The sequence below is a fragment of the Oryctolagus cuniculus genome, chromosome 6 (genome assembly GCF_051225735.1).
Source record: "Oryctolagus cuniculus isolate XC-2025 breed Fujian yellow rabbit chromosome 6, ASM5122573v1, whole genome shotgun sequence".
NCBI lineage: Eukaryota > Metazoa > Chordata > Mammalia > Lagomorpha > Leporidae > Oryctolagus > Oryctolagus cuniculus.
In genome coordinates, this window is record NC_142872.1 from 165,367,816 (window position 1) to 165,381,957 (window position 14,142).

General features: G+C 61.9%; 1 protein-coding gene across 7 annotated transcripts in view; it reads right to left on the reverse strand.

Moving 5' to 3' along the window:
• Positions 1-915: 915 nt before the first annotated feature.
• KCNK9 (potassium two pore domain channel subfamily K member 9) overlaps positions 916-14,142 on the reverse strand; it is a 55,759-nt gene continuing 42,532 nt past the window's right edge. For 5 of the 7 annotated variants that reach the window (XM_070075539.2, XM_089335763.1, XM_089335761.1 and 2 more), the window contains one exon: positions 3,394-7,641. In XM_070075539.2, the coding sequence (XP_069931640.1) occupies positions 6,818-7,641 (824 nt within the window). In that variant the 3' untranslated portion in view covers positions 3,394-6,817. Of the gene's footprint in view, positions 2,771-3,393; positions 7,642-14,142 lie in introns of those variants that run through there. The other 2 variants (XM_002710554.6, XM_089335759.1) reach the window with 2 other exon arrangements.

A 14,142-nucleotide genomic window follows, 5' to 3' on the forward strand; every position in this document is an offset into this window, starting at 1 on the left:
TGAAAAATGGCCGAGGCACATTCTGGGTTCCAGGGGTGTGCCGTCTGGCAGCTTGAGGCCCACTTGCCATGGTGGTTCGAGATGGTTGAGATCGCCCCAGCCCCTCACTGAGGCTGACAGTGCAGAAATCAGCAGCCCGCGGTGTACACGGGACCCCAGGGAGCCACCAGACCCTCCACTGCTGCTGCAGCTGCTGCTGGGAGGGGCACCATCCCCTTGCATGCAGGAAAGGTGCGAGGTCCCCTAGGTTCACCAGACGCAAGGTGGGCTTCCCCCGTTGCAGGTTCGCCCCCTCCCCGCCATCCCCTGGGAACTGAGCGGGCCCATAACCGAGAAGCCGCCTTGACGTGCAAGCTCATCCATGGAAGGGTTCTGGGGGCAGGGCGGGGACGGGATTCTTCAGTGGGAGAAGTCCATACAGCACACGTCCACCTGGAAAATGGGGAGCCCCCAGGAAGCAGGAACCCAGCCCCTGGCTGGAAGGGTCCAACCCTGGGCTGCCTCCATGCCTACCCAGCGTCAAAGTCTTGTACATAACACCACCAAGTCTGTCTCCCTGTACCTGCCTGGCCAATGCCTGCGTCTCACCTGGCCATTTCACCTTTGATGGCAGAGGTTAGGAGGTGACTTACCAAGCCATGAGGTCTGACTACATCTAAGGGAGGCCAGGGCTGGGCTGGTGGGAAGGTTCCCATGTCCTCTCCAACCTACGAGAGGCCAGACTGAGCTGCTGCGTCCATGGGGGCCAGGTTCATGAGATGCCACTCCCTGGTGAGGCTGGGCCAGACGCTCCACACAGGGATGGAAGAGTGAGAACATCCCAAGTGGGCCTCTTGGACACTCTGACGCATCCTTCCCCTGCCCCTCCACCGCCCCTCCAGCTCTGACCCCCCCCACCCTCCCAAAGGTCCCCTGCATTGTGCTGACATCCACTGTCCCCTGTCAGGTAGCCCCCCCCCCAGCTTCCTGGCTAACCTGTGTGTCCCACACAGGCTCAGAAACCCCACGCAGCCTGCAGGCACGTTCCTGGATGCCCCCTGCCCTGACCCTTAAGTAGCGATCCCCGTTCCAGGCCCTTCACAGAAGGGGAGCTGGAAGCCTGGGGGTGGATGGGGGTCACCAGCGCTTTCCTCTTATTCTCAGACCTCCCCAGGCCACCACACTGCAGGGACCAGGAAGAAGACACTGCAGGTATCCGGGCAGCTGGCACCCCATCATCTCTTACTGCTTGTGTCAGGCTGGGAAACCTAACCCTCCAGGACTCTGTTGGTCCTCGGGGACCCGCAGGAATGGGGCAAAGCCTGAGGGCCAACATCTGCATAGGTAGTGACCACTGCTGCCTCCACTGGGACGTGGCTCTCCCCTCATCATCGTCCCCAGGGCACAGGACCGAGCCCGGCTTTTGCAGCAGGTGCAGGAGTAGGCAATGCAGCGAACACTCCCTGGCTGGCCTGGACCCATCTCTGCACTGGGGCGAAACGCTCCCACCCCTGGCAGGTGCAGTTGGCCCGGTGCCCAGGGTAAGCTCTGGGGCAGCAGCACCTTCCTTTGCACTGTGCCGCATTCTAGGCAGGGCAGAGCTCCCCTCAGCCCTGGGCCCCACAGAGCAAAGACAGGTTGACACAGCATGGTGCTCGGCGCAGAACAGCCATCGGCAAATGTTACCTCCAGTCCTCACCGGCCCCCTGCGCAGTAGGGGTTATTGGTCATCTCCACGGTAAAGGGGGGGGGGGGACCAAGGCTGGTGAGAGGCAAATCCACCACCCACCTGGGAAAGACAGGTGGATTCCAGGGCTGTGAGATGCCGGGGGCCTGCTGCTCACTGGAGGCATTGCCCGCCAACCCTTGCCTCTTCCCGGGGGCCCGGAGCTGGAAGTGGCAGGTGCAGGGCTGTCCAGGCATGGAGTTCTGTGCCAATCACTGTGCACCGCGCTCAGCCACTCGGTCTCCCCGAGACACACCACCATGAGCACATGGCCTAGGCCCAATACAGCACGGCGTAACCGACACCTGCAGGCGCCTATGGGAAAGGCCGGGCTGTGAGGTGGACAGGTGCCGGCTCTGCCCCACATGGCACACTCATTGAATCGTTGGGGGGTGGGGGAGATTTGCAGCCCATGCGTGGGGTTAGGCCATCGGGAATGGAGCAAAGTCCCCAAATTCCCTTGTTAGCAAGGGGAGACTTGCCTTGCTTATTGGTGGGGGGAGGGCATGGCCATTTGGGTAAGAAGCTAAAACCTGTCTCGGCTCCTGGGAGCAGCCCAGCAACTGCTGCTCCAAGGAAGTTTGTCTCTCAGGCTTTGTCCATGAGAGAGACAGGGCCAGGGGAGGCCACCGCTGAGTCCTCCAGGGGGCAGAGGGGCAGGAGAGTGAGCTGCTCCCGCACCACGTTGCAGAGTGACAGGTAGCAGGAACAGCATGGGCAGAGGCGCAGACCTGCTCGGGCACGGGTTCTGGGCTGCAGCAGGCAGAATGCTCAGTGCGCGGGGACCCAAGAAGGCCCCGAGACAGAACCCGCCGGCGCCAAGTATCTCAAAGGCAGAGACCACAGATTACAGCAGAACGGCAGGCGCGTCTCCAGGACCGAGAGCAGGAGGGGCCCCGGCTCCCCGTGCTTGTGCCGTGGAGAGCTGGACCGTCCCTGCGGGAGTTTAGGGACAGGGCACGGAGGAGGTCGGCGTGAGAAGGCAGAGTTCCCAAAGCCTTGTGGGGCTTTGGCGGGGAGACCCAGCGTCCACGGGCACCACTCGCGAAGCTGCAGCTACTTCGCCTAACAGAGGAAAACAACATTTAATATGATTTATTTATCCACGATAAAAGCAGTAACCACAGAGGCCCCCAGAGAGCCGAACATCAAGTGCGTAAGTCAGGGCTACACGACATCAACTATTTTTTAGTTTTTTTTTTGTGGGTTTTTTTTGTCTTTTTTTTTTTTTTTTTTTTTTTTTTTTTGCTAAAATATTCCTTTAACCTGAGGAAACAAGCAGGTAGAAGCAGGTCACAAGGCATTCACAACAACAGGCCTGGACTCTTCAAAAATGCCAACATCGTGACAGACAATGGGGAGCAGAGACGGCAGGATGGGCGGGGCTGGGGTGCGGGTGCACGGCACAGGGACAGTCAGGGTTGTGCACACGGACTGTTACATCGCATCACGTGAAGGCTGAACCGCTTGGGTATGGCACTGGTGCGGAGAAGAATGCTCTTGTTCACGGGGAATTTACAACGGTTTCTTTGGCTGAACCACCCAAAATCCGCAGCCTCCACTGACCAGATCCTGCAAACATCTCGGACTGTGAGTGTCGAGGGTGGGGCAGGGGCGGAGTCCTGAGGCTGTAGGGGCAGGGCCAGGGATGGGAGCTCAGTGTATTTTCACCTTTTTTCCAGGTAACCCTGGAATTCTCAAAGCAGGGAGCTGGCAGAGGGGGTGAGGGGGCAGATCGTGGTCAAGAGCAAGCCCCGTAACGTGGAGCTCGGCCCAGCACTTTGCAGACCCTGGGAGGGGGCCGCGGCGATGGGCGACTCTCTGAACATCTCCCACGCACCGTGCACAACAAGGAAAGCCTCTACTGCTCTTCCCCGGCGGCAAGGGATGGTGGACCAGGAGGAGCCAGAGGGGCCCACCTCTACTTCTGTGGGTATCCCGCTTACCGTCTGGACAGGCTCTCAAGCATGGCCGTGGCCCAGGGGAGCCGCTCTCCCCGTGTGGGGTGGGCTCTCGGGGGCAGCAGCCTGGGAAAGGATCGGCGGCCCAGAGGGGCTCGGGCTGCTTTGACCACCCTCACAGTGAGTGGTGCGCAGATGGGGGGGGACCTCCAGAGGCAGAAGAGACCGACACGTCGATGACTAGAAATAGTGGGGCAGGTGGCAAGATCCCTTTGGATCCGAGCTCTGGGGCTGACCAGGATGTATCAAAAGCCAGAGAGGGCACTGGGCCAAGGGCCGAGATGGCACCTCTCACCCAGGATGGGTGGTCTCGGGGGTAAGAAACGGGAGGGTCTGTAGAAGGCTGAGCCCAAGGCTCCTGCCCAACCCTCTGCCTGTCTTGGGGTTTATAGGTTGAAGAGAGCTCTCTTGGGCGAAAAGAGTTCAAGCAAGAGTTAGAAAATCTTTGGGTATCTACAAGGCATGGAGGTTGCTAGGGAGTGGGTGGGAGGGCGGGGGCGGGCCACCCTGCCTCCTTCCGGCAGAATTCAGCTCTTCCCAAGTTCATCCTCCAGAAATGGGATCCCAGATCCAAACCATCTGCTGTCGTCCTGGCCCCCTAGGTGAGAGCGCATGGCTAAGTGGACAGGAGTGGGCACCCGGCTGGGAGGAAGAAGGTTCCAGCTGCAGGATTGGGGAGGAGAGGCCTGGGCCTGAGACCGTGAGTGCAGCACCAAGGGGTCAACAAGGGTGGCCAAGAACACGGTGGACAGAAACCAGCATGAGCACCTGGCTGCCGGCTGTGAGCTCACACACCACCTCTCCCGTCCGTGGGGCACTCGGATGCGTGTGCGGATGGAGGGGTGGGGCGCTCAGCCCTGTCTCGTCAGGAGAACCCTGGAGCCCCTTCCCGTGCTCCCTGCCCCTGCTCTGTTGGAGACCACGGGAGGCAGACCAAGGTTGGCCACGAAAGTCGCCACAGATATGCATTTCTGCAGTTAGCACAGGAGAGGCGCCACCCTCCATCCGGGATCCTCCAGAGAAGACCCAGCTCCGGGGAGACAGAGGCTTCTACGCCTCCCCCCAGGGAAAGGGGAGGAAACACAGCCCCTGCAGCACCACCCTGGACAGGGACCCTGCTGCCATCCCCGTCACTGACACCAAGGGCCTGGCGTGTGCCCCTGCAGAGAAGCGGAGTCGGGGTCCTGGGTGAGACCATGGCCTCAGCCCCATCGAGACCAGCTCCGCGACTTTGAGCCAACCGCCCGTCCTCTCGTGCCTCGGCGTCGCTCTCCGGTCAGCCAGGGCACAGACGGGCACACGTTACAGAGCTTGGCACGACAGCCCCCACACGTGTTCCAGGCAGAGCGCACTCTGCAGGTGGGCCTCAGTGGTCTCCCACCAACCATCCCTACGGCCACCAATCTTCCAAGGAGGAGAGCACCTGCTCCTATTCTCCGGCAGCCTAAACGGCCACCAGGCGCTCCTACAGACAAGTGCACCCATCAAGACCTTGCAGGCTGAGGCTTCCCCGGCTCCTCCCGCAGGTCCTTGTCCTGGGCGGAAGGGAGGTGGCAACAGGGGTGCAGCGGCACAGTACAGGCACGGCCTTCTCGGGGTCTTCGGTGCTTGTGGCTCCAGCCCAGCGGCCCATGAGCACGGGGCGGGTGGCATTTGGGTGCTGTCTCCTCTTAAGACATCCTGTCGGCCAGCAAAGTCTCCTCCTGAGCAGTACAACCAAAGCCCATTTCATCCAAGAGCCGCGGATTTCCGGCTTACGAGAAAGGCGTGGGAGGTTGGGGGAATGGGTGAGTTTTAGAAATGGCACAGATGGCAATGAGGCAGGAGGTCAAAGCACCCTCGGGGGAAGCTGAGGGTTAACATGAGACGCTGGACCCCCGAGTGTCAGTCTATGCAGCCCCTCGGAGAGGAACAGGCTTCCCTTTGGGACCACCCCCTGCTGACAGTGGCGCAGGGGGCGTTCCCGTGAGATTGACAGGTCCCCAGCAAGCCAAGACCCAGCCTCAAAACTCAGACCAACGTGACCTTTCCCCTACTTAGCACTCGAATGCAATGTGAGCCAGTCTTCTAGAAAGTCCCATTCTCAGCCAAGCATTCCAAAGCTGCCCTTCCTACCCCTGCGGGACGAAGCTGCCCCGAATCGCCAGCATCGTCAATGAGAGGGATGCGAGCCCCTGGGGTTCCAGGCGCGTGTGGCCAAGCATGGGAACCGGAGATGACACAACTGAAAAATGGCCGTGATAACTCCGTACGGTTGGCTCTGGACCGTCCAACCGTCTCTAAGTGCTGTTCTCATATGTTGGTGAAGCGAACCAGTTTCACAAAGTGCATGCTGTAAGTGTTGGAACTGGCAAGCTAAGTGACCCTTTGTCTTCATCCCCACCCACCCCTCCCACCCACCCTGAAAATCCGTGAATACAATGTAGAGCCTAGCGTTTTTTTAAGTTACGGTCGAGACGCGTCTGGGAGAGACGGCTTTACCGGAGCATGCTTGGTTTGGCAACTATGAGAACTCAAAAGCCCCGTGGGTTCTGCTTGTGCCGTGTTGGTTTGGGAGCAGCCAAAGGTAGGCTATGAAACCAGGTGAGTGGAGGGAGAGATGAAGAAATTCTGGAACTTTCCGTCTCATCCCGTGACACACACTTGCACCATCTGAGCGTGCCCCCCCACCACACACACAAACACCCCCCAGTCCTTGGGGGAAGGAGAGAGAGAGGCGCTGGGCAGAGACGCCACTTGGGGCGGGCGACAGCAGGCTCTTGGCTGGGCTTGTAGCTTTGGGTTTAAAATCCTCTTAGCTCTGTCTGCGTGGGCTCCATCTCACCCTGGGACCGGGCCAGTGGCCTCAGGTGGGGAAGGGGCAGGGGGCGTATAAGGCATACTCTGCGGGAAAGGACGACCCATGCCTGCGTGCTTGGGTGCGGGTTTCGGAGGAGGAGGGGCCTTGGTTTTCCCCTGGGCCTGTTCTGCCTGGCTGGAAAGGTAGGGAAGAAATAAAGCCGAGAAGAGGAGAGAGAGAGAAGGCGATGACAGATGGCCGGCACGACAAAGGGTAAATCACAAATAAATAGGGAAAGACGAGTCGGGGCCGATGGAACTTACGTCGACTCTGACACAGGGGACGCGGCCGTGCTGGCGCCCGCCCCGCACCTTAGACGGACCTCCGGCGCCGCATCAGCCGGTGGTGCTCGGAGAAGCTGTGCACCCCAGGGGAGATGGAGCTGATGGGTGACGGGAACAGGCTGTTCTTCAAGGTGCTCGGGGAGATCTCCTCCATCCTGTACGAGATGGACTGCAAGTTCTGGGGTGCGAGCTTGGCACCGAAGGAGTTCTGGTGCGTGGCCACCGAGCGGTAGCACGAGCAGGCGCACACGGACTGCAGTTCGGTGCCCTCGCCCTTGGCGCGGGCACGGCCTGGCCGCGGCTCGTCGGGGACATGGATGACCAGGCTGTGGTGGTTGCCGGTCAGCGACGCCCGGTCTTCGGCGTCGCGCCGCTCGTCCTCACTGTTCATGGTCAGGAACCTGAGCACGACCAGGTTGAGGAAGGCTCCGATGACCGTGAGCCCCACCAGGATGTACATGAAGCTGAAGGCCACGTACAGCGGCTTCTTCTGCAAGGCACCCTTGCTCTGCAGCGCCACGTAGTCCCCGAAGCCGATGGTGGTGAGCGTGATGAAGCAGTAGTAGTAGGCGTGGAAGAAGCTCCAGTCCTCGCACTGGGAGAAGGCGGCCGCGCCGATGCACAGCGTGCCCATGCAGGAGAAGAAGCCCACGGTCACCATGTTCTCCATGGAGACCTCCGTGTTGCGCATACCACAGCCCTTCTTGATGCGTTTCAGCAGGTAGCGGACGAAGGTGTTCATGCGCTCGCCCAGGCTCTGGAACATGACCAGCGTCAGCGGGATGCCCAGCACCGCGTAGAACATGCAGAAGGCCTTGCCCGCGTCTGTGCCGGGTGCCGCGTGGCCATAGCCTGCGGGGGGAGGGGGAAGAAGAGTGGGGAGAGCAGTCAGAGGCCAGCCCCTGGGGTCTGGGAGGGAGGGGTGGGAAGAGAAGGACAAGGGGGATTGGCAATTTTGGGGGGGATCACAGGGTCAGAGTGGGAAGGGGGCACGGGCGGATCACCCCAAATTCAGAAATCGGGAACGTTCCAGAATCCCAAGTGGAAAGTTCCACCATGAGAAAGTGCATGGGAGACTGGTTCTGGGCGTCACTCGGGAAACGCGTGGGCACCAAGCACGCCACATGGTGGGGCCTTTCGGGGGTCTTGGAGCAACACCACTAAGATAACTACCAGAGACCCAAAACCCAGGAGAGAAATTAAAAATGCCCACCGCAGCCGGACACACAGAACATGCTCCTTGGACGATGCCTGCGGTGAGCCGGGCTCTGGGGCCTGCACCAGGGCGCCCACCTTGGCAAGGACACCCAGCAGGTTCCCGTGGGCAAGGCCGCCACCCCCCGCAGCCGAGGAGGCGGCCAGCAGGGGGCGCTCTGAGCCCTGAGAAAGGCCCGGAGAGGGGGCTGTTCATCTGTGTCTGCTGAGGCCCCGGCAGCCAGGAGGGGACCTGCCCCTGTGACCCGGGATGGACACGCCCAGCCACTGAGGAGGATGGTGGCCGAGCTGCAGACGGATGCCACGGGCCCGGGTCACCCAGAGCCTGGGGCCGAGCACTATGGCCTGGCGGGAGGAACACCACCCAGCAAAAGCCGGAGCCGGCCGCGCTCGCTCTGATACTTCAGAGGGTAAGTCGGGGCTGCGGGCGGTTGCCCGCCAGGGTGGGCTTCTCTTCCGAGACCCTGAGCTGCTGAGCGAGCTCCACCCCCCGGGGCCTCCCCCACCCAAAGAGGGTAAGAGCTTCAGGTGCAGTGCGCTGAGAGCCAAGGCCACCCAGCAGGAACCTCACAGCCCCCACGGCTCTCAGCAGGAAGCCCACTGCCCACGCCCCCAGCGCGTACATAGGCCAGCTCCTCGTGGGAGAGGAGACAGCCCATGTTGGTCTCCATGGCCCTTGATCCCCGTCTCCCAGCTGGCACCGAGCTGGGGCCCCTTGGGAGCCCCACGGCCCTGACGCTGGAGCGTGGACAGGGCCACCTGCTCCCTCCAGGTCTCTGCAGCTGCCCCTTCCCCCAGGGAACGCCCTGACTGACCCATGTTCACAGCCAGCTCAGGGCCTGCCCTGCTGCCTCCATGGGAGGTCCCCGAGCCAACTTTGTATTCCTTCTGCCACACAGCAGGGACAAGACCAGCCCCCAGCGGCAGGCTCCTGGTTTGAGCCCCGACGCTCAAGAGGAGGGGGACTCCTCTTCCGGGTCTGGTTCCACCTCCACGAACCAGCTGCCCTGCTCCCTGGGGTCTGACCCAGCCCCTGCCCCCACATGCCCATCCAGGGGAGGGGAGGTCCCCAGCCTGTGGGCTGCCAGCAGCCAGTGAGAAAGTCGGGTCTGCTCAGAACAGCTGCTCCCCAGGACGGTGTGCCCGGCAGCCTGTCTCCTGAGTCTTAGAGGCTAGAATAAGGATGCAGGATCTCATCAGTGTCTAATGCAACACTGGACCAGAGACCCCGCAGGAATGGGCAAGGGAGAAGAGCAGCAGAGGGCAAGACCGGCCCACCCCGGCCAGCAGCACCGGCTTAGCCCATCTCACAGGTGCACCTCTGCCTGTGGCCGCCCACAGCCGTACCTGGAGAGCTCTGGAGTCCCCGTGCAGACAGGCCCAGACCCCCGACACGCACCCCCCCAGCACAGTAGGGGCTGCAGAACTCTGCTGAGGGCTCGCTCTGAACACGCGCCTGGGCGCTCGCACCCTCCACCCACCCTGGTGGGCGCCCTGGTGACAGCTGGCCCGGGACTCCCTGCCTGCCAAAGGGCAACCTGGAGGACTCCATGCTGGCTTGGGTGGGAGCGCGGGCGTCTCCATGAAGAAAGTAGAGGAAATTGCAGTCCCTCTGGGTTTCCCTCCATTTATATCTTGAGAAAGAAAGCAAACCTGAAGAGATTCACGCCAGCCAGGGGCAGGCCATTCTCGCTTCTCCTCCCCCCTCTGTTCCCTGCGAGGACCCCCAGGGAGCGGCTGCCGGACCCGGCTCGGGCCCTGAACACCACGGACCCGCGGATGGCACTAAAGGTTTCATGTTTTAAAAGTCTCAAAGAAAAAAACCTGCTTTCACGCCCAACTCCTCCCACCCTGCAGGTGAGGAGGTGGAGCCACAGAAGGGTCCTCCCCCTCCCGGGAGCAGCCCCCCAGAGCAGAGCCCCCAGGAGGCAGTGTGCCAGGCAGAAGACAGCTCGGCCAGGGTGGGGACTGCAGTGGCCTTCAAGAGAAGGCAAGGAGAGGCAGACCTCGGGGTCCAGCCGCAGCCGCCCTGAGCTTGGAGCCGCAGGGGCCTGGGCTGTCTGGGCAGAGGCTGGGAGCAGTTCCTGGGCAGCAATGGCGGCACAGGCCTGCAGCCTCCGCACCTGCAGGCCCCTGTGCTGCCGAAATCCGCGGCAGGGAGCAGCGACCAGAGGTGCAAGGGCGCCCTCTGGCGGGCAATCGGAGAGCTGCAGAAACCCAGAGGCCACACAGGGCCACCTGCCCACACCTGGCACGGCAGCTCAAGGGAGAGAAATTCCCTCTTTTCCAGGGCTGAGGATGAGGCACGCGGTGAATTTCCTCTCGGCAAGTCTCATCAGCCAGTGGAATTCTAGCGACGACAAAACCTAACTATGCCAGTGGTGGTGACGACACCAGAAATCTGTCACCGCGTCTGCACTGGGGCAGAGGAGCCCATCTCCTTGGCGGTCAGGCGGTCCTCCTGAGCACCCCACGGGGCTGATCTCGGTTCTGACCCCACTCCGGGTGCAAGGGTAACCCAGTGGGCGCCCGTCTTCGCCTCCTCTCTCACCCAAATTAAGAAAAAGTGCACAGGAAAAAAAGCTGTGAGGGTAGAATGAGAACACTCGAGGCTGGGCCCTGATACGCACCCCCAGTAAGTCACGGAGCAGCACCCGCGCAAGGCGAGCGCTGTGTGCTGACAGGGCTGTGCACGTGTGGTCACAGGCACACCTGCAGGAGTGGGGATTTTAAATGTTGCAAAGATGGCGAGGCCCAGGCACAGGTGCAATCGTGGGGTCCGTGAAAGTGCACATTACGAAAACGTGACGCAGGGATTTCCAAGTTTTCTGCACCAAACTACTTATTTTTTAAATGCACTATCCACAGCGGTTTGGAAGAGTCCCACGTGCACATCCACGCTCGTGCACACGCACACTGGGCACACCACACGCCTGCTGTTGCGCTGGAGCAGAAGAAACGAGGGGAAAACTGGGACCAGGGAGCACTGCCCCCCCCCCCCCCGTTATTGGGAGCGAACAAACGCTGCGGCTGGGCACACAGGCCAGGTCCCCAGTCTCCTTGCCAAACCCAGGGCCCCAGTCTCCTTGCCGAACCCAGGGCCCCAGTCTCCTTGCCGAACCCAGGGCCCCCAGTCTCCTTGCCAAACCCAGGGTCCCCCAGTCTCCTTGCCGAACCCAGGGTCCCCCAGTCTCCTTGCCAAACCCAGGGTCCCCCAGTCTCCTTGCCAAACCCAGGGTCCCCCAGTCTCCTTGCCAAACCCAGGGTGCAGAGCAAGGACCTCCTGGAACTGCAGACTCAGCGACAGCGGCCACATCACCTGTGACTCAGCAGACGCCCTGCGCTGGCCGCCTGCTGAAAAAGCTGCAGCCAGCACCTGCGGCCGGGGCACAGCCACACCCGACAGGTACTCTCACCACCACGCCGTCGGTGCACAGCCCCAGTGCACACACGCACATACGTCCCTGATACACCCTCAACAGTCACCACTACGCTCACCCGACACACCACCACCATGCACACATGCCCGCACCCCCGACACACACACACCACTGTGCGCACACCCCTGACACACACACACCACTGTGCGCACACCCCCGACACTCACACACCACTGTGCCCGCACCCCCGACACTCACACACCACTGTGCGCACACCCCCTGACACACACACACCACTGTGCGCACACCCCTGACACACACACACCACTGTGCGCACACCCCCGACACACACACACCACTGTGCACACACCCCCGACACACACACACCACTGTGCCCGCACCCCCGACACTCACACACCACTGTGCGCACACCCCCGACACACGCACACCACTGTGCGCACACCCCCGACACACGCACACCACTGTGCGCACACCCCCGACACACACACACCACTGTGCACACACCCCCGACACACACACACCACTGTGCCCGCACCCCCGACACTCACACACCACTGTGCGCACACCCCCTGACACACACACACCACTGTGTGCACACCCCCGACACACACACACCACTGTGCGCACACCCCTGACACACCACCACCATGCACACATGCCCGCACCCCCAACACACGCACACCACTGAGCACACACCCCCGACACTCACACACCACTGTGCACACCCCCGACACACACACACCACTGTGCGCACACCCCTGACACACCACCACCATGCACACATGCCCGCACCCCCAACACACGCACACCACTGAGCACACACCCCCGACACTCACGCACCACTGTGCACACACCCCCGACACACACACACCACTGTGTGCACACCCCCGACACACGCACACCACTGTGTACACACCCCTGACACACACACCACTGTGTGCACACCAACACACACACACCACTGTGCCCGCACCCCCGACACTCACACACCACTGTGCGCACACCCCCTGACACACACACACCACTGTGCGCACACCCCTGACACACACACACCACTGTGCGCACACCCCTGACACACACACACCACTGTGCACACACCCCCGACACTCACACACCACTGTGCCCGCACCCCCGACACTCACACACCACTGTGCGCACACCCCCGACACACGCACACCACTGTGCGCACACCCCCGACACACACACACCACTGTGCACACACCCCCGACACACACACACCACTGTGCCCGCACCCCCGACACTCACACACCACTGTGCGCACACCCCCGACACACGCACACCACTGTGCACACACCCCCGACACATGCACACCACTGTGCACACACCCCCGACACACACACACCACTGTGCGCACACCCCTGACACACACATCACTGTGCGCACACCCCTGACACCACCACCATGCACACATGCCCGCACCCCCAACACACGCACACCACTGAGCACACACCCCCGACACTCACACACCACTGTGCACACACCCCTGACACACACACACCACTGTGCACACACCCCCGACACACACACCACTGTGCACACACCCGACACACGCACACCACTGTGCGCACACCCCCGACACACACACACCACTGTGCCCGCACCCCCGACACACGCACACCACTGTGCGCACACCCCCGACACACACACACCACTGTGCCCGCACCCCCGACACTCACACACCACTGTGCGCACACCCCCGACACACGCACACCACTGTGCACACACCCCCGACACATGCACACCACTGTGCACACACCCCCGACACACACACACCACTGTGCGCACACCCCTGACACACACATCACTGTGCGCACACCCCTGACACCACCACCATGCACACATGCCCGCACCCCCAACACACGCACACCACTGAGCACACACCCCCGACACTCACACACCACTGTGCACACACCCCTGACACACACACACCACTGTGCACACACCCCCGACACCACCACCATGCACACATGCCCGCACCCCCAACACACGCACACCACTGAGCACACACCCCCGACACTCACACACCACTGTGCACACACCCCTGACACACACACACCACTGTGCACACACCCCCGACACACACACACCACTGTGCCTGCACCCCCGACACTCACACACCACTGTGCGCACACCGACACACACACACCACTGTGCCCGCACCCCCGACACACACACACCACTGTGCACACACCCCTGACACACACACCACTGTGCGCACACCCCTGACACACCCTCGCCCTGCAGACACGCACACCCCACCCCGATGCAGACATTGAACAGACATCCACATGCACACGTGCACACACACACACACACACACACACACACACGCATGCCGAGGCCCACACCGCCCGGAGCCCGTGCTCCCAGGCCCTCCCTTACATAACCACGACTCGAGATGTCTGTGAGCCTGCAGCATGGAAAAAGCCAGGCTGAGCGCAGCCTCCTGGCCCCTGTGACACACACCGCCTCCCAGGGCTCGCTGGGAGCGGGGAGGGGACAGGCCCTGCGACGTCTCCACGTGGGGACTCCTTGCAAGATACAGAAGGCACATGGTGGCCATTAAGAATAAAGTGAGCAAAAATAAATGGCCCCGTGAGGGGACAGGGCCCCTCCTGGGCTGCCAAGCTGACTCAAGCCAGCACCTGGGTGGCTCCCCAACGGCACCAGGACTCCTGAGAGGTGAGGAGAGTAACCAGGGGTCGCGGGCTGGAGA